Genomic DNA, 23,204 nt, shown 5'->3' with positions numbered 1-23,204 from the left:
GATCTTCGAGTGGTCATCTGTGCATTCACACCACCCGCCCTCCTGCCCCGCTGCTGTCTTCTTCTACCTGTTTTGTTAGGAGATTGATGCGCGGCGGTTGGTAGGAATTGGCGGGATGTCCGTGCCTGCCCTTCTGGGCATGCTCACTGGGGCTCCTGAGCATGCTCAGTTGGGCCAGGCACGAAAATCCTTTTAAGAGAGCTTGCAAGGCACCGGCAGATCCAGCGCAGGCGCACTAGATCCCATTGGTGTGAATGCACAGATGACCACTCGAAGATCACCAGTTACTGGTAAGCAACCTGTTTTTTAAAAAACTGGTAATCATGCTTATGTCCACAGTAAAATATCAGTATCAATATTTTTATTTCCTTCTGACTATCTAAATATGAGTTCAGTTGAGCTCCTTGGGAGAAGAGCAGAATAAACATTTAATAAATTGATATTCGTAATTTTTTCATTTTTGTTCTTACAGTCATCATATAGAAACCAGTAAATCAGCTGAAATTCTCTATGTAGATAAGGGCAGGTTTTTGCTTTTACTACTTTGCATCACTGCAGTATTAATTTCAGGTGAACAAGTAGAATGTAGAGTTAAGTCAGTAAAAAGAAAACCAGAGTTGGTTTTCACCATCTCCAAAACTTGCCACATTTTTACTTATTTTGTGTTCATAAAAAGTCTTGTCTTATAACATGCTGCTTCATTCATGGGTAGAAATTTCCACAATTTCAGAATTACTGTCTATGAACATTAATATCAAATGCATTCTCTTGAAGATAAAATTATAGGGACTATTCAGTGAATTAACCTAGTCTTTGTTTCCAGAGTACTCGTGTGATGTGGACTCCCCCTCTTCGTGAAAGCTTCTCATATCCATTCCTTGTGGTTCAGATGCTATTGCTAACCTACATTCTCAGGTAAGTTCTGTTCTTATCACCAATTAAATATGAGGAATCAAAACAAAATTCCCAAAGTGTTTATATACCCTTATTGTGTGGACAACATGGTATTTCTTCTCTGTGTAGTATAGATGGTTTGAAGTTCTCTATCACCTCTCCCTGCCTTACTGTTGAACCAGTGAGTGGCACTGGCACATAACAGAAAGATGAAAATAATCTGAGGAAACATTCATCTCCTCTACAACTGGTTTTAAGCTGTGGGTTCATCTAAGTTTGCATATGCTGCCATTAAATTTTTAAACGGTCCCTGTATGTATGCAGCCTGTTAATAGTTCTTCTGATTATAGCCTCATCATTTTCTCCATTCAAGTCAATCTAGCAATCTAGCAACTATTGCACCACTGGTGCCCAACCATTTTGAGCCTGTGGGCACTTTTGGAATTTTGACACAGGGTGGTGGGTGCAACCACAAAATAGTTGCTGCAGAAAGTGCAGCCAAACATACAGAGAAAGTCCAAGCACTGGAGAGAGGAGGGATAATTTTAAAAATACACAGAATGAGGAGTGAGAGAGAATAAAATGAACATTGTGGTGGCAGATACCAATTGGATCTCCAGTGCCCAATCAGAAGCCATACTGGGCAAGTGCCTCCCCTTTTTTTAATCCTTCAACTTACTACCCTGCTCGAACCCCCTAGGGGGTCTCTGAGCGGCTTACAGTTACTCAGTTTGTCCCTTACCTATGGCCACACATATACAGGGGATGGGGACTGCCCTACCGGCACCCAGTGGAGGGACTTGTTGATCTTCTTCCTCCCGGATCGGCTTGTCCTGCATAGCCCCACTCACGTTTTAAGAACACTTGGTGTACACCAGGAAAAGTGTTGGCAGGTGTCATGGTACACAGTCACAATGTGATAGGGGAAAGGTTTATAATTATGGAAGCTAATAAATGAGGGCCCATATAAGCCCTCTGCCCAGGACACTGTTCTGGCTCATGACAGGATGGCTTGCATTTTTCCATACATTTCCTATTTTTCCATACATGGCAACTGAGAAAACATCAAACTAATTCAGCTGTTTTTTTCCATAGGAAAAAAATCCCTTATTACAAGAGAGAGAGAAAATTAACATTTGACCTGGCCAAGTACTGGGTTTATCTGTATACAGGATGTTCCTGAAACGTCTATATTGTCTCCCCTTTCAGCCAAACGAAGAATAGTGGATTCAAAGCAGTCTTGGATACAGCTAAGCCCAATAAGAGACCTAATCAGAAGTTACTTTCTAACTCTTAAGTTGTGAAGGTAGAATGAAAACACATGAGAGCCCGAGACTGACTTACCTCTGACACTGGCCGATGTTGAGTGAAAATGACATAAATAATGACTTCAGTTTTCCCTTTCTTATGTTGACACTGTTGTTCTGTAGGGACTGCTAGAAAGATGATGCTTGCACACAAATTTTATGCTTTCTTTTGTGTAACATGCCATTTGGTGCTTCTTGTATGTATGAGTTTCTGTTTTATGGCATTTCTGATATTGCATAGGTGCCTGGTATTTCATATTATGGAAGATTAGCCCATATCATATTAATATGGAAGCTTTTTAAATTGGTTATGTATAGCTCTTACCATTTTAAAGTAAAAATATAAGACAGTTTGACATTTTTCATTGCATCTTCATGGTCTCTCTGTGTTACACTGATGGGCTTTGTGCCTGCCTAAAGGTAGGATTCAGAAGTTCAGAGAGCTAGTTTTCACCTGAGAAGGTGTCTCCTAACCCCAGGGTCACAGCTTGAAGTGAGTGTACCCAGAAGGGAGGGGCTGAGCCTTCTCACTCAATTTGCCTTTGTCTACTGCAGCAGAGCAGCACCATTGATTCGGAACCTGCTCTGTGGGATTTTTCTCTCAAATGTAGCTTTCCCCCCCTATGAGTGAGTGATAAGTTTTCTGCCCCTTCAGTGACAATGCTGAAGACTGTCTTCTAAGTAAAAAAAAGAAACTTCTCACAGTGCAGTAAAGGTATTCTCTAACATTGTTCCCTTTCTGTGGTGGTGCTGTGGTGCAGGAAACTATTATCATGCACTGTCCGTAGTGAGAGAGCAAATACCTAACTGTGTGGTTACAATATTCCCTCATACTGTTTTCCCTTTGGGAGTGCTGCTGAGGTCCCTGTGCTGCAGGCAATTGTTCTCAAGGGCAGGCCACAGTGAGGGGAGAAACTTCTCACAGTGTAGGTTGGTTATTTTGTGTATTTTTTCCCCCTCTTAGTGACAGCGTTGAGGTGTTCGTAGCACAGAAAGTGATTAAACGTCTCACAGTGTAGCTTGGTTATTTTGTGTATTATTTTTTTCCCTCTTAGTGATAGCGTTGAGGTGTTCGTAGCACAGAAAGTGATTCCCTACATTATCCATCAGCAGCAGGGGCCATAAGTAAATCTTCACAGCATAGTCATGTAATTTCCATACATTATGTGTTCTTTTCAGTGATGGTGCTTAGGTGATGTTTTTCAAGCATTTCAATAACAATAAAAACTGAGAATCTCCTTTAATGGGGGGGTAATATACATTATACTTGTAGTCTGATTGTCAGGAGTTAACTAAGAAAGGTAGAAATCATGCTGTTCTTTTTGTAGTCTACTTTACAGAACAAGCCCTCATAACATCAGAAGACATGGTGGACCCAGCTGCCTCTGTGCAGTCTAGGGATGGGCACGAACCTGCCCATGACCCTAAGTTTGGTGCTAAAGTCACCCAGGTTGTGGTTTGTGGAGGTTCATGCATGCTCGCCTTCACAACCCCCCCATGACCCTCCATGTTTTTTTTCCAGAGGTCTGTGCGAAAGGGAAGAGCGAAAGGGGTCACTGAAATGGCTTGCATCTATTTCAGCCTAACAGCTGACGGGCCATTTCAGTGATCCCTTTCGCTGCAAAACGGATGGGTTTTAATGGCTTTCAGCCATTTAACCCTTTCAGGGCGATCCCTCCCTTCCGCCGGGAGAACAGTGGCCTGAACTGGCCGGTTCCGTTCAGGCATTTTTGCCTGGTTCAGGGTTCAGTTCAGGTATACCCAGAACCCCAAACTGAACTGGAATTTTCTGGTTTGTATACCCAGAACCCCAAACTGAACTGGAATTTTCTGGTTTGTTCCCATTCCTAGTGGAGTCTGCTTCATTTCCCTGTGCCTCTGGACAGACTGGTTGTATTACCTGCCCCTGGGATATGTATTCCCTAAGACATGTCTGGATGACTGGGTTCTATTCCTTCCCCTATGTTCCTCTTAAATCCTATTTTGAAGTCAGTCCTTCCTTCATTCTTGTGTCCTGACATCACATTTCTGCCTATAGTGGTGACTGGTTTTTTCATATAAATCAGCTCCTTGTTGTCTGTTCCCCCCCCCTTTGTTGTGCAAATCCAGAGTAAACTTACCACTTTTTAGATGTTAGAAGAACAGCTGTGTTCTGGTAATATGGCAGTCTCTTTTTTCTTCATCTGTCACTCAGGCTATAACAAGAGAATGACAATTCTATCTATTCCTAGATACTTAGCTGTAGGACTTCATACACTATAGACCTCTGTTATGACCTGACTAAGCCACAGTCACAACAGATACACCACCAAAGATGGAAAATGGGCTTTGCCTTCTACAGGGCTTCCTCTGCCCCAGTTTTGGATGCCAACCACTTGCATTCTGTCATTTAGTTGTAGCAGAGATTATGCCCTTGACATGTGGGCCATAGTTGATGCCTCCTCTGGCCAAGCAGTACGGTGTTTTTTCTCTTTCAGTGTGCAACTTTACCCTCCTCCAGGGAGGTCAGCTTGCTGGTCTGTACCTGTCATCGTGATGCACAGAGACCGTGAAGACATAAAAACAGGTTGCTTACTTCTGTTGTTTTTTGAGAGGTCATCTGGGCACTCACACAACCTGCGCACCTTCCCAGCAGCAGGTGCCTTTTTAATTTGCTACAACTTATTAATACATTTTGGAAGGTACTGAGTGGGAAGGCTCTGTGACTCTGGGGAGAGGAGGTCTCTATGCCTCAGACCTAGCTTTAGAAGCTTCCAAATGCTAGTTCTACAAAGGCCCCAAACCCATAATTGTGAATGCACAGATGACCACTTGAAGAACAATAGTTTCATGTAAATAACCTGTTTTTATTTTTGGCTCTTGATGTTAAAGGCCTAGTTTTGCTGAACTTAACTGCTGTTCTATTTTCCCCCCCTAAGGGCTCCAAATGTCAGTAGAAGAAGCCTGATTGCACTGTCTATTGTTAATGCTTTATTCATGCTTCCATGGCAGTTTGCTCAGTTTGTTCTTCTAACACAAGTAAGATCATTTCCATGAATATGACTTCAATTAAGGTTATCTACTTATATTTATTTATTCTGCTTTTCTGAATAACTTTTTCAAAGTGATGTACAGCTAAATACAAAATACATAAACACCAAAGATTTAACAATAACTAACTTATATGTTAATAAAAACATGAGGTGTCTCTAAGATTCACTGAGCAGAATGTTTTTATTCTGCTTTCAGCCAAGCTGAAGGAGCAGGCTCAGTTGAGATATGCCATTTATTTTCTAGTTCTCTCTGCAATGACTAGTTCTTCATGGTATGATTTACAAGTTATATTTATGTACAAAGCAGCTCACAGAGTTATCTGTATAGCATATTGAATTTTTCCGGATGACCTGGCTGGCGCTCCTGTTGAAGGCCGGGTCACTCTGTGAAATATGGAAATGACCTGGGCAGCTGACACAATTTCACCTAAGTGCCCTCTCCATTGTAGAGCTCATACTGCCCTGTGGTATACCCTGGAGCTGAGAGTGACGAAACAGCTTAGGAGAGGGCTGGAGTGCAGGTGGAGAAGGACCCCAGTGAATGCAACAAAACCTTGGCCTGTGCCTATAATCGGGTATATCTTGAGGCAGAACAATACCTCACTGCCTCTGTTCAGTCCTTTCTTTGCCACCCAGTGGAGCTTTTCAAGGTTGCCCAGGGCTTATTACATCCAGGGATACCTTGGAACTATCCCTGGCCTGCTGTAATATATTCACTGGGCACTTCCAGGAAAAAAATTGTCGTATTTGCCAGGACTTAGACTCTAGAGTTACAGCAGTGGAATTGGTGGAGATATACAGTGCACAGTCTTGTCCAGTTTAATTGGATGAGTTTCAGTTGGTACAGCTCGAGGATGTAGATAAGGTGCTTGGACAGGTTCGTTGCTTACCAGTAACTGGTGATCTTCGAGTGGTCATCTGTGCATTCACACCACCCGCCCTCCTGCCCTGCTGCTGTCAGCTTTTACCTATTCTCTTAGGAGTTGATATGCAGCGGTTTGTAGGAACTGGCGGGATGTCCGCGCCCACCCCTCTGGGCATGCGCAGTGGGGTTCCTGCACTTGCCTCGGGGAATGGGCGCGAAAATCCGTTGAAAAGAGCTTGCTACAGCACCGATTGATCCAGTGCAGGCGCACTAGATCCCATTGGTGTGAATGCACAGATGACCACTCGAAGATCACCAGTTACTGGTAAGCAACCTGTTTTTCATTTCTCTTGTCCAGGGGTAGTTGCCAGAGGTATGACCATCATTTTATGTTAAACATCCAGTCTTTCCCCCATAGGAACAAACATTCATACCCTTATAGCCCATCCTTGGTGGTACCCAAAATAATGCCCTCTGTCACTTCTGATCACTTGACTAGGCTGCTTGAAGTTATGTCCTTACCTGTCAGGATTCCTTGCCTCTCGGGACTGCTTGTATAAGCTCAGTTCCCAGACTTTTGCCCTTTTCCATACTAAAAATCCCTGTAGAGTCTGGTACCTGTTCCATGTAGAATTCTTCAAAGGGTACCCTTCCTTTAGGGCAGTGTACAATTCTAAGATCTTTCTGTGATGTTCTGCATAGTATAGTCCAGCTTCTTATCAGAAGCTCTGGGGCACAGGTGGGCTTTATAAGTTCTCCTGTGAAATTAATAGCTCCCGAAAAACTGTTCTTTGTAATTTATTCTTTCACAAGGCATCCTTTCATTCACTTAGGATGGTAGCACATAACACACACCTTCTCACTTTTTTCTGCAGCCTTCAGGCTTAAATTAAGTCCATAACGTTTGTGCTACAGGAAACACTAGCAAGTTGCTTACATGTGTCCAGCATCTCCGTTCAAAAATCTCCTTAATTTTAAACCATATTGGTTATGTCATTTATAACTTGTATTCTTTATTTCAAATTAGTGATAATTTTCCATCCCAAAATTATATTCCATACAATGGAACCCTTTTTTCCAGGATCCACCAGAAGTCACTGTTGGCGCATCAGAGAAGGTCTGCAAAAGGCCTCTAACTGTATGGAAACTCTAGATCTAGGCAATATTTACATTAGCAGCATTCTCTTTTAGAATCTGTACAGAACATAGGACTACAATGCCATCCTAAACAGCTCCTTGTCTCAAAGAAGAACTTTCACAAACTCATATTTTTCCATTTACTAAAATCCATTATTTGAACCTGAATGTCCCAGGTTTCTTAGGTTGGGATGACTATGTTGCTTGGCCTTCATTAAAAAGTACTTTAAGAGGCTTACAATTTATTCTTCCTGGTGAAAGTTACATGGCTTTCCAATAGTTTTTTTTCCCTTTTAGCTCCAATGAGTGTATAATAATTAAAATAGATCTTCGATGTGGTCTCTGTGCTTCACACCCATGGAATCTAGTGCGCACGCGCTGGATCAATTGGCATTGTAGCAAGCTCTTAATGGATTTTTGCGCCCAGACCTCGGGCATGCGCAGGAACCCCACCACGCATGCCCAGAGGGGTGGGCGTGGACATCCCGCCAGTTCCTTTCTTACCGCCGTGTTGGAAAGACCTTTTCTTCGTCTGTCTGATCGGTTCTTTTTTGGCTATTTGGATTTTTTCCTCAGTTTTCTTCTTTTTTCTTAGTCTTTCTTTGTTTGTTCTTTAAATTTTTTTTTTAAGTTGGTCTTTTTTTGTTGAGGGGGAAGTTGCCGGTTTACCTCAGTTTGGCATTCGGGCTCCCCCCCCCAAACCCCTTCTTCTCCGTTTTTTAATTTTTATGGAGAAGAGGGCTTTTTCATCCGCTGCAAGGGTTGCGGCAGTAAACTTGCTCCACCTGACCGCCACGCCCTCTGTATTTTTTGTTTGGGGGAGTCTCACCGACCTGAGTCTTGTCAGCACTGTGCTAGGTTTTCGAACCAGACAAGAAAAAATCGAGCTGGAGTAATGGAGGAGGTGGATGGTGAGGTAGAAGTACGCTTCCTCTAGTTCTTCGTCAGCTCACGAGGAAACCTTTTGAGCCGCTTGCAACTTGCGACCTAAAATTCCTGTCGTGGAAGACGGCCTTTCTGGTTGTTGTCACCTCGGCGAGGCGAGTTGGAGAAATACTGCCTTTCAGACATGACACGCCTTACTTGTTCTTTTTGGCAGACGGTGTCCACCTCGTACCTGACATCTCGTTCCTACCAAAGGTAGTGTCAGAATTCCACCTACAGGCAGAGGTCTTCCTCACGGATTTCTTCCCGGCTCCGACATCCTCAGAGGACAGACTGTTACACACGTTGGATGCAAAATGTGCGCTGCTGTTCTACCTGAACAGAACCCGTCCAACGAGACATGACTCCCAACTGTTCGTCTCCTATGCACCAACAAGACGGGGACTCGCATCACGGCTCAGCGCCTCTCAAAGTGGATTGCGGGTCTCATCCGCCTCTGCTACCTGATCGCCAAACAGCCATTGCCTGGCCCTATCAGGGCCCATTCAATCCGAGCTGTTTCAGCCTCAACTGCCTTCCTCCAGGGAGTTCCCCTAACGGACATTTGCAGAGTCGCTACGTGGGCTACACCTAACACCTTCATAAGGCACTACGCCCTAGACGTCTGAAAGAACTCTAATACGAACATGGGACGTCACATCTTATCTTCGGCTACGCAGTAAAGGACCTGCCAGCACCCTCCTCCAGGTAGGCTACTGCTCGCTAATCTCCCATGGGTGTGAAGCACAGAGACCACATCGAAGATAAACAGGTTGCTTACCTGTAACTGATGATCTTCGGGTGGTCATTTGTGCATTCACACCACCCGCCCTCCTTCCCCGTTGCTGTCAGCTTCTACATTTTTCATAGGGGTTGATTTGCGGCAGTTTGAAAGAACTGGCGGGATGTCCGCGCCCACCCCTCTGGGCATGCGTGGTGGGGTTCCTGTGCATGCCCAAGGTCTGGGTGCGAAAATCCGTTAAGAGCTTGCTACAATGCTGATCGATCCAGCGCGTGCGCACTAGATCCCATGGGTGTGAATGCACAGATGACCACTCGAAAATCATCAGTTACAGGTAAGCAACCTGTTTTTTCTAAGGAATTAATTTTCATGTAGTCAGACAAGTATAAACACTTCTTCAATATCTAAGCCAGCAATCCCCATTATGGTGCCAAGAGGGTGCCATAGTAACTGCCAATGTGTTTCCTCATTTCTACTCGCTGTTTAAGTCTTGGGGATGCAATCTAAATAATTTTTAACAGAACAGAAATAAATAATGTCACTTCTTGTTGTTCAGTCGCACAGTCGAGTCCGACTCTTTGCGACCACTTCTTACCAGCTGACTAACATACCCATTGAGATACCATGGTGGTACATCACAGCCACATGACATCAGCTTGGCCAGAGACTTTCTAATATCTCTGGCCTTGTCTGTAGTTGCACAGAGAGAAACCCATCCTTGTCCTTGGAAATAGAATTTAAGCATTGTATCTTTCCCAAAGCAAAGAGCTGATTCCAACTTTGCTTCAACTCCTTGCTGTAGGACAGTGGTTCTGTCAGGGAAGGATGCGTGGGCTGGAATCTCCCAAACTTTTGTGACCGGCCCCATGGAAGCAATTCTGTGGTGTTACTCAATACATTTTCTCAAAATTCCAAATGTGCTCACAGGCTCAACAAGTTTGGACACCACTGATCTGAGTGATTGGTCTCCTCAGATCATATCAAGCCAGACATTTGAGTTTTACTGTCTTTGGTTTGTAAAGCCAGGAGCTGTACTTGCCCAAATATCAGCCAGGAGAGATGTGTTTCAGCCCGCCCCCTATTAAAGAAATGTGTCAGTCTTGTTCTTTTGATGTAAGTAATTCAGTAGCCGTCATTGGAAGTACATAGAAGTATTATTCACAAAAGTTAATTGCTGTAGTTAAAACAGTTTCCCATATTTAGTGACAATTCTGAGATGTTGAATAGCCATTTTTGTGTTGAATGTTACAGCAGTATAATTTTTTACTGTTTGGAAAATACGTTAGTCATGGCATGTTTTCCATATATTAGCAATGACACTTCCAATTATTTATAGCACAATGGCCAGGACCCAAACTGATTTTTTTTTGTTAAGTTTTGCACAGCTGTCTCCTATGCCCTCTCACAAGGTGCTTTTGCAACCCCTTCAGTTCTAAAGTCCTTTTGGATACAATCATTAATTCTCTGGATCCTGGTTGATTTTCTTGATGTTATTCTATGCAGTGTATTTGCTCAGTTACTTTGTTCTCTTCAATTGCAGATGGCATCAGTTTTTGGTATATATATTTTGGGATTCATGGATTCATGCAAACTGCAGATGATACTTTACGCACATATGGTAATACTTTTTCATAAATTAATCTTGCTAAATCTGTATAAGTAGCACTAATTTTGTAAATGCTATATACCTTTGATTATGTTCTTAATAAATTCAGGATTGTATCTTAAAGAAAAAGTGGGCTCACAGTAAACAATTCATTGCTTAAATACTTGTTCTCATTAGTAAGTTTTGTTACATTTTAATGATTATATGTGCATGACAGTGAACTCATATGCACATAAGTAGGCCCTGGTCTCATCATTTGTCACCCCACCCATGAGTAATGGGCGAACGACTCCCTATTACCTTAAGCAAGGTCTTAATAGATTGTGCATGTGGTGGACAAAGACGTCTGCTACGTGAAACCAACTGTAAATAAGTTTCTTTTTTATTGACTTTCACATGTGTCTGTGAAACATAAAGATGGTGCTGTGGGGAACAGCAATCAGGAATAAGCTCTGATGTAGTACAGTAGAAAGGAGCTGCGGTGGCTCAAGTGGTTAAGATGCTGAACTGCAGCCTGTGGAAGGTCGGTAGTTCAGCAGTTCGAGACCCGAGTGAGCTCCCATCTCTAGTTCCAGCTCCTGCCAGCCTAGCAGTTCGAAAGCAAGAAATTGCAAGTAGATAAATAGGTACCGCTTCAGTGGGAAGGTAACAGCGTTCCGTTGGCCTTGGTGTTTAGTCATGCCGGCCACATGACCACGGAAACGTCTTCGGACAGCGCTGGCTCTTCGGCTTTGAAACGGAGATGAGCACCACCCCTTAGAGTCGGATTCGACTGGCTTTCGAGCAAGGGAACCTTTACCTTTAACAAGTACAGTAGAAATATATTGCTCAATATTTTGCATATTTTGTGGACTTCTTTTTGAAAGGATCCTGTAGATTATTGATGAAAACCAAGACTTTGCAAATGAAATAAAACTATCGTAAGGTAACACCTTTATTTTGTGAGAATATTCCATAAAAATCTAATGTTTCAGAGTGTCTCTATGACAAAATCATTGTTAGCTTAAACACTGCATTAAAAAGGATTCTTTATTTAGATACCTCTTTGTATGAAGGACTGTGTTGAAACTGTTGCCCATGTTCTCCTCCAGTGCCCTCTCTATCTGGCATCCCGTCGGGATCTTCTGTATCCCATATTAGCCCAATTTTTAGAGACCCCTGTTGATTTTAAGCTCCTTTTCTTGCTTGATAATCCAGATACAGAAATAACTGAAATAGTAGCAAAGTTTCTTTGCAGTGCCATGGTCTCACGGCCAATAAGTGATACTATGAATTAGGTTTTATTATGATGCTACTCTTATTATGATCCTATCTGGCAATTCTAATTTTACTATGCACTATTTTATATTTAGATTACTGTATCTTCATGTATATGCCAATAAAAGTCTTTGGAGTTGAGTTGAGTATTTAGATACCTTTTATATCATTTTAGGCATCTCTTGGAGCCTGTTTTTTCTTGATGTTCGGAAACTCTATGTTGCTGACATCCTTTTATGCTTCCTCTTTAGTAGTTAGCTGGGTAAGTTCATAAAGAAGTATTCAAGAAAACATTGATTTTACTATATTGGATTACCACAATAATGTACAAGATACCTAGAAAGAACAGTTCAGATAGTTTGCAAGGTATGTAGCTCCTATGCTTGGTGGGGGAAGGAAAACTGGGATGGCTGAGTCTCCAGGAAATATATGGAGCTCCTTATGAGCATGCCCTATTCACTGCTAATTGGAAAGAAATTCTGGGCACACCATGTGTCTGTGCATCCAGAGCTGTCCCTAATATGGAGAAGAACTTTTGTCCTTGGGAGCATTACATCAGAATTCTGGATCAGTGCAGCTAGCTAGAATGAATTAGAACGAAGTCTAAACAATATTCAGGCTTCATCTTTGTATTTTCTCAATATCGTCAGTCTTAAGAAAGGGAGTATGTTTATTAATAAAAACCATTATTAATATTGTGTAGTGTTTCATTCCTTATGTGGAACTTAAAGACAAATGCCAGTAGTATTGTTAAAGAAGGCAAACTAAACAATGTAGAGGAATGTCCTGCTTCTTCTTTATGAGCTGGCTAAATTGGTTTTTAAGTATGCTTTGGCCACCCCTTATTTCCATTGCTGTCTTCCATTGTCATTGTTTTTATACATTAGAAACTAATCCTGTGTTGGCTCTGCCAGGTGCTGATGTGACATGCAAATAGGTCACACCATCAGACAAGAGATTCATACATAGCTGGTAGTAGGGTGGTTCCATCTCTGCATATGGAAACCAGTAATAAAAAATGTCAGTGCTCTGTATACATACAGTGTGCACTAAATTCATCAGTTTTGGCTGACAATGTTGGTGATTCCGCGCCCCCCCCCCCATCAGTTTCATCCTTCTGGACTACAATTCAGGGAAATACTGTATAAATCTTGTAGACGTCAAAGTACTAATAAACAATTTTGTTTCAGGGTATTCTTGAACTGGGTCCTAAATACTTGAAAACATATAGAAAAGACATACCTTTGTGGGTAAGGATTGACATATCATGTGATACTAATATTACTAGAGTTAATGTTTTCAAGAAATATTAACTTCAAAAAGTGACCACAGTTTTAAACATCCCAAGGGTTGTTCATAAGTAAAGCCCTTTCTCTTCTGCCAGGACTTTAGGACTCTGAAATGGAGATAAAGAATTTGCATTCTGCTGACATTGTGCTTGTTTTTATTGCTATCTCAGGTGGCTGGTTATTGTTGAGAGCCAGTTTGGTGTAGTGGTTAGGAGTGTGGACTGTAATCTGGGAGAACCGGGTTTGATACCCCACTACTTCACATGCAGCTGCTGGTGTGACCTTGGATCAGTTAAAAGTTCTTTCAGAGCTGTTCTCTCAGGAGCAGTTCTCAGAAGAGTTATCTCAGCCCCCCCTACCTCACAGGGTGTCTGTTGTGGGGAGGGGAAGGAGATTGTAAACCACTCTGAGACTCCTTTGGGTAGAGAAGGGCGGGGTGTAAATCCAATCTCTTCTTCTCTCTTCTCTTCTTGTATCATCACCCACTGTCAGGACTTGTTGCAGGCCAAAAGATGGGATATAAATGCAATGGGTGGATCCAAACCTTATCTTTCCATTCCATAAAGCCACTTGTTAGCAAAACATGTGACTATGGCAGCATTTTATCCCTGGCTCATTTAGTTAGGAAGCTGACTGCCTGCTTGCTAAAGATTCATCACTGATCCATGCTTTGGGAACCTCAAGCTTGGATTGCTGGTAATGGGCTTTTCATAGGACTGTCCTTGAAGAATGATTCATAAATTTCAGCTGGTGCAAAATGCAACAGCCTATTTGCAATCAGGGGCTGTTTGTCAGCACCATATTACTCCTATTTTGAGGTCCTTTCATTGGCTGCCTATTTTTTTCCAGGTCCAATTCAAAAGTACTGGTGCTTTTGTTTAAAGCTTTTCATGACCTGAAAAGACATAGGTAGTACTGGTTAGAAGGCTGAGATCTTGAAGGACATTGCTTTCCCTGTTTTTGATGGAGTTCAACTGATCCTTGCTGATTTAGGGGTCATATTGGATCCAACTTTATTACTGGAGAAGCAAGTTAAAGGAGCTGCAAGAAACCACTTTCTACCAACTCAGCCTAAAGATAGCCCCTTATCTTGATATGACTGATCCTAGTCATCTGGATCCATGCCACAATAACATCAAGAATACTGTAATGTACTGTACATTAGTCTCCACTCAAAATCTGTTTAGAAACTCCAGATGGTGCAGGTTGCCACAGCTTGGCAGTTAAAAGGAGCTAGACAGAGTATGTATATAGCTCCCATTCTGCACACACTCCATAGGCTGTGCATTTGTTACCGTGCTTAATTTAAGGTATTCGCTATCACATAGAACCCCCTTCATAGCCTTGGTCCATCTTATCTGCAGGACCACCTCTTCCCCTATGCTCTGCCACAACAGCTTTGCTTATGTCAGCAGGGGCTGCTACAGGTGCCAACCTGCAAATGGGTGAAATCAACAACTGCCCATACACATGCTTTCTCCATTGTGGCTCCCACCTTATGAAATGGCCTGCCCGAGGAGGTCAAGAAGGCTCACACTTTCCTGGTATTCTCCAGACTATGCAAAACTAAATTATTCAAGAGGGCTTTTCTGCACAGGTAATAGGGCTACATTGTACAAAATTATTTACAAGTTTACTTGGCTAAATGGTTAGGGACTGTGGTCTGTACTGCTGTGTATAGCTTACAATAAGTAGGATCTACTATGTAATTTTGCCACTTAATGTGTCCCGTTAATGCTTATACTAAGTTTCAGTTCTTTCTAGATGGTCCCAGACTTCTTCAATCCTAATGCTTTGTTTAGTGAATGTCCCCTTGATTGATTGTACTGACTCCCTATGTGTAATCTGCCTTGAGTCCCTGTGAGAAAAGTGGACTATAAATAATATAAATTTAAAAATGACCTGGGATTGTTTGAAGGACCTCCTCTCCCTATATTTGCAAATATTATAACACTGAGGCTTCTGTGCAATATATCATGTAAACTGGTAACAATCTTTGTAATCTTTCTTTCACATTGGGTGCTTCTTATATTTCTTTGATTCTTCAGTCTAAAAGTATCCTTCATTTCACAGGCTGTTAAAGGATTCGCTTGGGTATTTGGAACAATTGTCTTGAAGTGGTTGATGTGTCTGATACTTGGAATATCTGATGATGTAAGTCAAAATGTCATGGTTTCATATGGTTACCCTCATATTCTTAACAACCTTGTTCTAAGTACTTTTATATTTTATGTAGCCTTGTTTAAGTGATTTCATATATTATTACAAACTAGTAGCAAAGTCCGTTGTGAAATCAATACAATGAGCTCTAGAAAGATGTCAGCCTCGGCCTCCCCGCCAAATGGCAGCCCTCCTCTGCCCACTGGCAACTCACTGAGCTCGCAGGGAGGCGTGGCAACAGGTGAGGATGGGGCCGGCTGAGGGAGCACCTGCAGCAGCAGTGCATCTTTGCTGGGGGAAGGGGCGGCGGGCAGAGACAGCAGGTAGCGGCGAGGTGCAGGCAGGCAGTGGCGGCACAGCGATTGGAGGCAGGGCAAGAGCTTGGGCTGCTGGCTGTGCAACCACTGGCTGTCTGGGCCACAGGTGTCCAGCTGGTCGAGCGGTGCCTCCCCGGCGCTCTCCTCCAGTGGGGCGGGCCAGCACTCGGCTTCATTTCCCTGGCTCAGAGCGGTGAGGAAGTGCCCCGCTTCGGCCGGGGGCTCATCCATTGCAGTGGAGGGGAGACCTGAGGTGCCACTGGCTGCTCCGCCGGGCCTTGTGCATGGCCGCTGATGCCCCATTCCCCTGAACAGCTGCTCGTGGCAACTGCCACTGCCTGCGCAGGAAGAGTCGTTGCGACCAATGGCGATGCAGGCCTCAGCCTTCTCAGCTTCCGCCCGCCGAGCGTCCGTCCAACCCATCGCCTCATACGACACTGAGGCCGAGACACTGGTCGCCACTTCTGTGGGCGGGACTCCAACAACGCAGCCATTGGATTGGCACCCCGTCGGAGTGACAGGTCATGGAGTCAAATGCTGAGGGAGCGTGTGGAACGTTCAGGAAAGGGTCACCCCAAAACAGAATTATATATAAGGAGAGATTCAAATTGGATATTATGTGAAATGTTTACTGAGATTGGATCCTAGATACACTGAATATAATAGAATTTGGGCTGCTAGTTTTTAAAAGATTTTTGCTATTTTAATTGCTGTGGATTGAAACTGTCACACAGTAAAAACAGACAACAGATTGTTTTCCAGTTTTGCGATTTTTGAGTAAAAATGTAGTAAAAACTAAAGTGGTATTATTTTTTTCTGGTTTCTGACTTTCAAACACTCAGTATTTTCTTTATCTTTTCCTGGGCATGTGAATCTGGTGCATTTAATCAAGTGGTTATAATAATAATTTGGTCTAAATGTAAACTTTTTTTTAACGAATGTATTATTTTTAAAAAATTATTGCTTTTCTACTACACACTACAAAGGAAAGGGATATAAGGGGTACTAACACTAATAAAACAAGAGATATAGCAAGGATAATAATATATATGAATTACTGATTAGTCATTCCTACTATTATCAGATTACAAACATATAATAGAATGATACTGGTTTTCTTATTTCACTAAGACTAACTCAAACCCTTTTAGCCTTATTGGATACATCATAGAAACTTAAGGCACTCATGGACTTTCAGGATTTCGATAAAGTCACTATTTCCTGTGTTTAGCTTTATCAAATTTCAATTGGACTTTAGGTGTTTTTGGAACCACTGCTCCTTTTTCAGAATTGGACTCTTCTGCAGAGCTGCCAAAAATAATTTCATTGGCTTCTGAGTCATGATTGCTCTTTTCCTCTGTTTGTACAGTGGCTCCTGCTTTCTCTTGGACTTTAAATGTGGATTGTTGCTGATCCTGGAACATTTTTGCTTTTTGGACAGAATCTATCTTCTCTTTCTTTCCATTGTAGTTGAAGATAAGTCTTTCTGGAAATATTCATCTGAAGGGAGTGGAGTTCTTATGCAGAAAAGCAGTTAGATTTTTGTATTGTCGTCTCCTCTTGCAGATTTCAAATAGAATGTCTTTTAAAATCTTCACTTCTTCGCCTTTGGTTTCCCATTTGTCACTTTTAAAATTGCATCTCTGGTTGATCTTTTGGAGAATTTAACAAATATTTCACCAGGCAGTTTATTTTTCTTGATAAAATCCAGATAGGTCTGATAAACCATATCCATATCGCTTTGTAGTGAATCTGATTTTAAATCTGCCATTGGTGCCAATGCATCGCTCAAAAGTTCTTTTAAATTCTCCCCTTGTTGTTCTGGGATACCCTGGAATCGCAGGACGTATGATGATTTTTCCATTTGTAGCTGTAACAATTGTTCTTTATCGGAGATCCTTTCTTTTTCCACTTCCTCCAGTCACTATTTGATAGCATTCGCCTTATCGTCAACTTGTTTCATTGCTTTATTCATCTCATCTGTCTTCTTGGCTGTGTCCATCATTTGCTTCTGGAGGCAGTCTAATTTGCTATTGACATTAGTCATCTGGTCCAGCAGAGGGCGCAACGCCGTGGCCATCATGTTTGGGAAGTCAGTGACTGCTTCTGGTTTATGGGCTGAGGTCACTGAACCGGCACTTCCTGGAGATGGTCTTAGCTTTTTCGCCATCTTGTCTCCTCTGGTCAACATTGTTTACACAAGAATAAAGTTAGTTTGAGAAGCCTGTAAGTCTATTTCTTTCTTTCCATGTTGAGCTATTTTGTACCCCTTTTGGCTAGATTGAAGCTTTTCTATTTAGAACCGTCTCTTGCCTCCAAATTATCACTTAGAAACCGCTTTTCTTTTCTTCCCCTCCCACCATAGGAATTTGGGGCTTGTGGTCGGTTCTCCGCTTTAACATTTGACTAGCTCATCGGGGCTTCGATTAACTCACAGTTCATTCCGACGGGGTTTTTTCGAAGTAGGAAGAGCTTTGGATCGCAGGATCACTTGCTCGCCTCGTCGGGCATGCGCTTCTAAATGCTATAATGGCCTCGTGGCAGCGGGACCTATTGGGGTAAAGGGGAGCCTCAATTCCTTGGCCATCGCCTCAGAAGAGGCACCCCAGGCTGTGAACCCCCTGCAGGGGCTCTAGGGGGGCATGGAAACATCCACACCCCTTCCTATTTGCCGCGATTTGGGACACTCACATCAGAGCACGATGTGAGCACACCCATCCAGCGAATTGCCAAAACCGGAAATCTCTTAATGAATGTATTATTGATATTACAAGTCATGAGTACACTGATGAGGAAACTTGCTATATCTCTGGTGGGGAGTGTTGCCCTGGTGATATATAATTAGGATTAGATGCCTTCTTTAAATAATTTTGTTTTAAAATGCACTTATCTAACATATATATTCCACTTTAGCCTATATTTGTTGGCTGGCAGTCCAAGCAATGTAATAATACAACTGCACATCTAATAAACAAAAGAAAAGTCTTTTGCTGCTTGAGATGGCTATTGTCACTGTTTCAAACATATCCTAAAACTGAAGTGTTTATGCAAAACAATTGAAACTGAGGCATATTTGTTGCTAAACAATCAGCCACAATTTCATGTCTGGAATTATTTTATTATTGGAATGGATTAAAATATGCCAATTTAAGGAACTATATGCAAAAAAAAATCTTAGCATGAAATTTGAGCGCATAGCTGTTAGAATAAGTTGAATAAGTTGATATCTCTGCTCCCTGAACCTTAAGAATGGCTGATTTTATTATTCCACAGGAAGTGCTCTGAAATACAGCAAAGTACAACACTATCCATAGCCTGGTATCTTCCATATTGTGTGCTTAAATTAAATGGTCCTTTTCCTTGTACATTTCCATGACTTTTTGTGATAACTAATTTCCATTTACGTAGTGTAGAATGTATCTGAATATATTTAAATTCCTGAGATGATTTCTTTAATGAATATTTTCTCTATCATTTTTTATCAGGCTCATATAAGCAACCTGTTGAAAGCAAAACTTATTGGTTATAAGGATTTCGATACATCAATGTACACTTGTGCTTTAGAGTTTGATTTCATGGAGAAAGAGGTAATCTAGAGAGAAAATCCTGTTCAGTTTTTAAACGGCTCTTAAGTTTTAATTGTCAGAACCAGTGTTCAATACCTGTAAGTGAGGTTAGATACCTGTGTCAGGTTGTAATGTTAGATAGCTTTAAGTGTGGTTGGAATATAAAGCATTTCAGTATCTATTTTATAGGTATAGCATAAACATTGATGGTGATAGACTGTGGATTTGGTTTCTGCCTATTAACCACTGTATCCTGTTTATATGTCAAATATAATATACACTGAAATGTTCATTAAAACCTGGTTGGTACTTGGATGGAAAACTACCAAGGAAGTCCAGGGTTCTGATGCAGAGGCAGGCAATGGCAAACCACCTCTGTTAGTGTCTTGCCTTGAAAACCATACAGGTCACCATAAGTCTGCTTTGACTTGATGGTACTTTACACCACCACCAATAGTAGGACAGTGGATGCAGGAATATAGGGCATCAAGTACATGGAAGTAAGATTTTGTGCTTGGGGTTTCTTAACCTCCTCACCACTTCCCTTCTTCACCTTTTTGATTGATGTAACTTATCAAGCAGGGCAGATCACAGGTAGCACTTTACTCTGGATATCACTGAGTCATATCAGCTGCCTCCTCTCCTCATGCTTTGTTGATATAAGTCCCTTGCATTAGTATGGGACACATAGATGTAATAGCTCCGGTGTTTTGAAATAGTGCAGTCTGCTACATGGAGTATTACAAAGTTGCACAGTGGCTTCTTTGTGCAGGTTTTACAAATTGTTCATATTCAATATTCAGACAAATGTGTAACATTTACAGTCTATAGAATTATGTTTGGCAAGTAGAAATAAGAAAAGGGAAGGGGAGAAGCATACAGGAGAGAACAGAAGGTGTTAGGGAAGATACAATAAGAAAGTGGCTTGTCTAAGGTGAATGTCCAGCATCTCAGAAGAAAATAGTGTATAATTATATGGGAACGTTACTGTACATAATTATCACCAGTTAAAATTTTTCATTTCAGACTCCAGTGAGGTATATGAAGACATTGCTGCTTCCAGTAGTTCTTGCAATTTTTTTAGCAATTTCACTGAAGGTAGGTATTGTGATTTGCCCTTTTACCTCCCTCACACACAGGATTTTCCCTTTGTTTCTTCTTTCTTGCTGAGCAGCCCCTATATCTATTTTCTTCTTATTTGTTGGTCTATGGCTGTCTCACCCTGTCACGTTATTATATATTTGATGCTGGCCCAGCCCAGGCACTTGAAGGAAGATACAAAATAACCTGCTTATATTCTACTTTGGTGATGGCACATGAGAGGCTTTTAAAAGTTCAAAATAAAATATTTTAATTAACTTGGAGGGGAAAAGGTCAGGTGGAATCAGGGGTAGGATGTATGAAGTGAACCAATAATAAAAACTGAGGCAACTTTGTAATCATACTTGATCCAGATAATATGTTGCCAATAAGTAAGTGTTTTTGCTTTTCAACAAGATCTTTGAAACTCTGAGGAGAGAGGCTTTCTTTTCCATTTCTGTTTTAACTTTCAAGCATTGGTTTTTGAGTTTCACTGGCAATTCCAGTTTAGAAGGCAGGAACATAACAACAAAGTTAAGAACATAAGAGAAGCCAATGTTGGAACTGTCACACAGTTCCCCAAATCCTTCTCTCTACACAGACCAGGTATCATTCCTCTTTGCAGAGCTATTTCCCTTTTCACTGGGCAGGGATTATTTCTCAAAGGCAATTTCTGTTTTCAGCTTGAATCCACCTCACTGATCCACCCTCTCCTACCACTTTCCCAGTCCACAGTCAGGGCTAAACTGTCTCTTCATCAACTGTCATTTCTTAACTGACGCTCTCCATAGAATTCCATTTGAACTGCCTGTCACTCAAAGGGTCTCGGACTCTGTGAGGCATTAACCCTTGACGGTCCATCACAGTAGGTCACTTCATTTGCCATACATGGTCACTAAAGGTGGCAATTCACAGATTTATATTAGAGATAGGTGGTCATCATATGATCAAGATGTGACCTCTTCTTTTTTGCAGAGTTACAAAAGGGGAATTGTAGCGCACATAAGCTGAACCATAAGGGAGAACCACTTTAAAAATAACAACATATTTAAGTACTTAAGTGAAGACAAAGGCTGGGAATTGTATTTATCAATAGACCTTTGAGCCACTTTTGTTTGGTACACAGTATAGAGGCAGATTCAGTTGTATAGACTTTATTGGAAACTTAGAACACAGTTCAGAGAACATCAGACTAATTTGGTTTTGTTGAAACGTCTGTTGACAAAATGGTGTTGCCTATTTATGTATATTAGCCTTTTCATCATCGTGGCTTCTGTGCAGTCCCACATGGGATCTGCGCAGGCGCAGGCCAGCCAACGGAGAGGAACTAGTAAGCTTCTTATAAGAATTTTCTAGACTCCCAAGAGTGCAGGTCCCCCCTCCCACTCACAGTGACTTCGCGCCCAAAAATCATGTGATGTGGGAGGGGCTCAGTTCCCTCAGTGATGTGGGAGGGGCTCGTCCCTCAGTTCTCTTTTTGCCGCCGGTGAGAGAGGACTTGAAAGTAATAGCTTCTTTAGACGTCCTGTGAGGGAAACTTTTCAGAGCTGTAATGCCGCTTTTCAAAAAGTGTGAGCAGTGCGGAGCGAAAATGGCCCAGATGGACGAACACTCCTCCTGTCTCCTGTGCCTAGGGGAGGGCCATAATACCGGCACTTGCCGGGCTTGTCACAGCTTGACACCGAAGATGAGAGAGGGCAGAACAGCGCACCTTAAAGCTGCCCTCTGGGAGCAGGCTCTTCAGGGCACCTTAGATGCTCCATCAGAGAAAGCCCCTGTATCTGAAAAGCCTTCCTCGGTCCTCTCCGCGCCTACCCTGAATCCAGTGACTGACGAGGAATCCAGGGCGCTTTCTGAACCCCCGAGAAAAAAGTCTAAAAAGACTAAAAACTTGACTCTGGGTTCACCTCTAAATAATTCGAGGAACAAGCCTTTGTGTCACCCTCCACAGTGCGGGGACTTCCTCGTCTGAAGCACCCCCCGCGTTCGCGGACGAGAAAGCGATCGGCACCGTCTGCTGCTGAAATTGCGTTGTCGCCAAACCCCCGATCAGAGCCGCTTTCGACCAGCAAGAATCGAGAGCGACATGACTCAGGGAGCTGCCAGTCTTTGCAGTGTGACAAGGGCCCAAGCTCCCCTCGGCGCCGTACGCCGTCATTGCAGCCAAACATTCCGCTGCCAGAGCTCTCGGCGTCGAGGCGTCACTCCCTCTCCCAATCGTCTTCTGACATCGAGCTGTTAACTCCCTCGGTGCCGAGGTGCCCTTCTAGCAATTCCCGCCATGCGCACTCGACTCCGTGGTACCCTGTGCCCATGATGATGCCGGCGGACTGGGGTGCATGGGATCCCCCGTTCCCTGGGCAGTGCTATGCAGCCTCTTGTTCAATGCGAGACGAGTTCCAAGGCCCACAGAAGCAGCGGCAGCGACTTGACTATGACTCGTTGCTCTCGGACTCAGACGGTGAGATTGGGAAAACGTCTGACTGCGACTTGGAGCTGAGATCCCTGCCTCCACGCCTCTTTGCTGAATGAGACCAACATGCCCTATGCTGAACTGCTCATTTGAACGGTGAAGGCTCTTAACCTTGAGTATTTAGCTACGGAGCCTCAGACAAAGGATCCTCTTATGAAGGTTCTCTTTGATCTTGGAGCTGGTCCTGTTGCCCTCCCATTCCTTCTGGGAATCCAAGAGGTCATCGTGTCTGCTTGGGCACAGCCTGCATCCATTCCAGCTTCCTCCAGAAAGCTTGAAAATCTTTACAGAGTGAAGGACAGTGACTGTGCTTTTTTGTTTCAGCACCCTAAAGCTAATTCGATGATGGCTGAGGTGCTGCCAGCTAAAGGGCGTTCTGGTTCAAAGACTTTCCCCTCAGACAAGGAGGGGAAGAAACTAGATGCAGTAGGGCGTAAGATATATTCTTCGTGTGCCATTGGTCTGCGAGTGGTTAATCACTTCGCTATTATGAGCAGTTACCAAATGCTGCTCTGGGAGAAGGTAGCTGTATATCTAGAGCTCCTCCCGGAGGAC

At 42.7% G+C, this 23,204-nt stretch overlaps 1 protein-coding gene across 1 annotated transcript in view; it reads left to right on the top strand.

Moving 5' to 3' along the window:
* DPY19L1 (dpy-19 like 1 (C. elegans)) overlaps window positions 1-23,204 on the top strand; it is a 64,008-nt gene that overhangs the window by 22,966 nt on the left and 17,838 nt on the right. Inside the window, exons 9-16 of the mRNA XM_015422534.1 lie at window positions 824-915; window positions 5,120-5,219; window positions 10,442-10,519; window positions 11,940-12,026; window positions 12,955-13,014; window positions 15,127-15,207; window positions 19,016-19,117; window positions 20,123-20,194. Coding sequence (XP_015278020.1) covers window positions 824-915; window positions 5,120-5,219; window positions 10,442-10,519; window positions 11,940-12,026; window positions 12,955-13,014; window positions 15,127-15,207; window positions 19,016-19,117; window positions 20,123-20,194 — 672 coding nt within the window. The remainder of the gene's footprint in view (window positions 1-823; window positions 916-5,119; window positions 5,220-10,441; window positions 10,520-11,939; window positions 12,027-12,954; window positions 13,015-15,126; window positions 15,208-19,015; window positions 19,118-20,122; window positions 20,195-23,204) is intronic.

Source organism: Gekko japonicus, unplaced genomic scaffold (genome assembly GCF_001447785.1).
Source record: "Gekko japonicus isolate JY-2015 unplaced genomic scaffold, Gekko_japonicus_V1.1 scaffold1355, whole genome shotgun sequence".
Taxonomy (NCBI): Eukaryota; Metazoa; Chordata; class Lepidosauria; order Squamata; family Gekkonidae; genus Gekko; species Gekko japonicus.
Note: the sequence above shows the minus strand (reverse complement) of the source record. Positions and strands in the feature narration are given on the sequence as shown.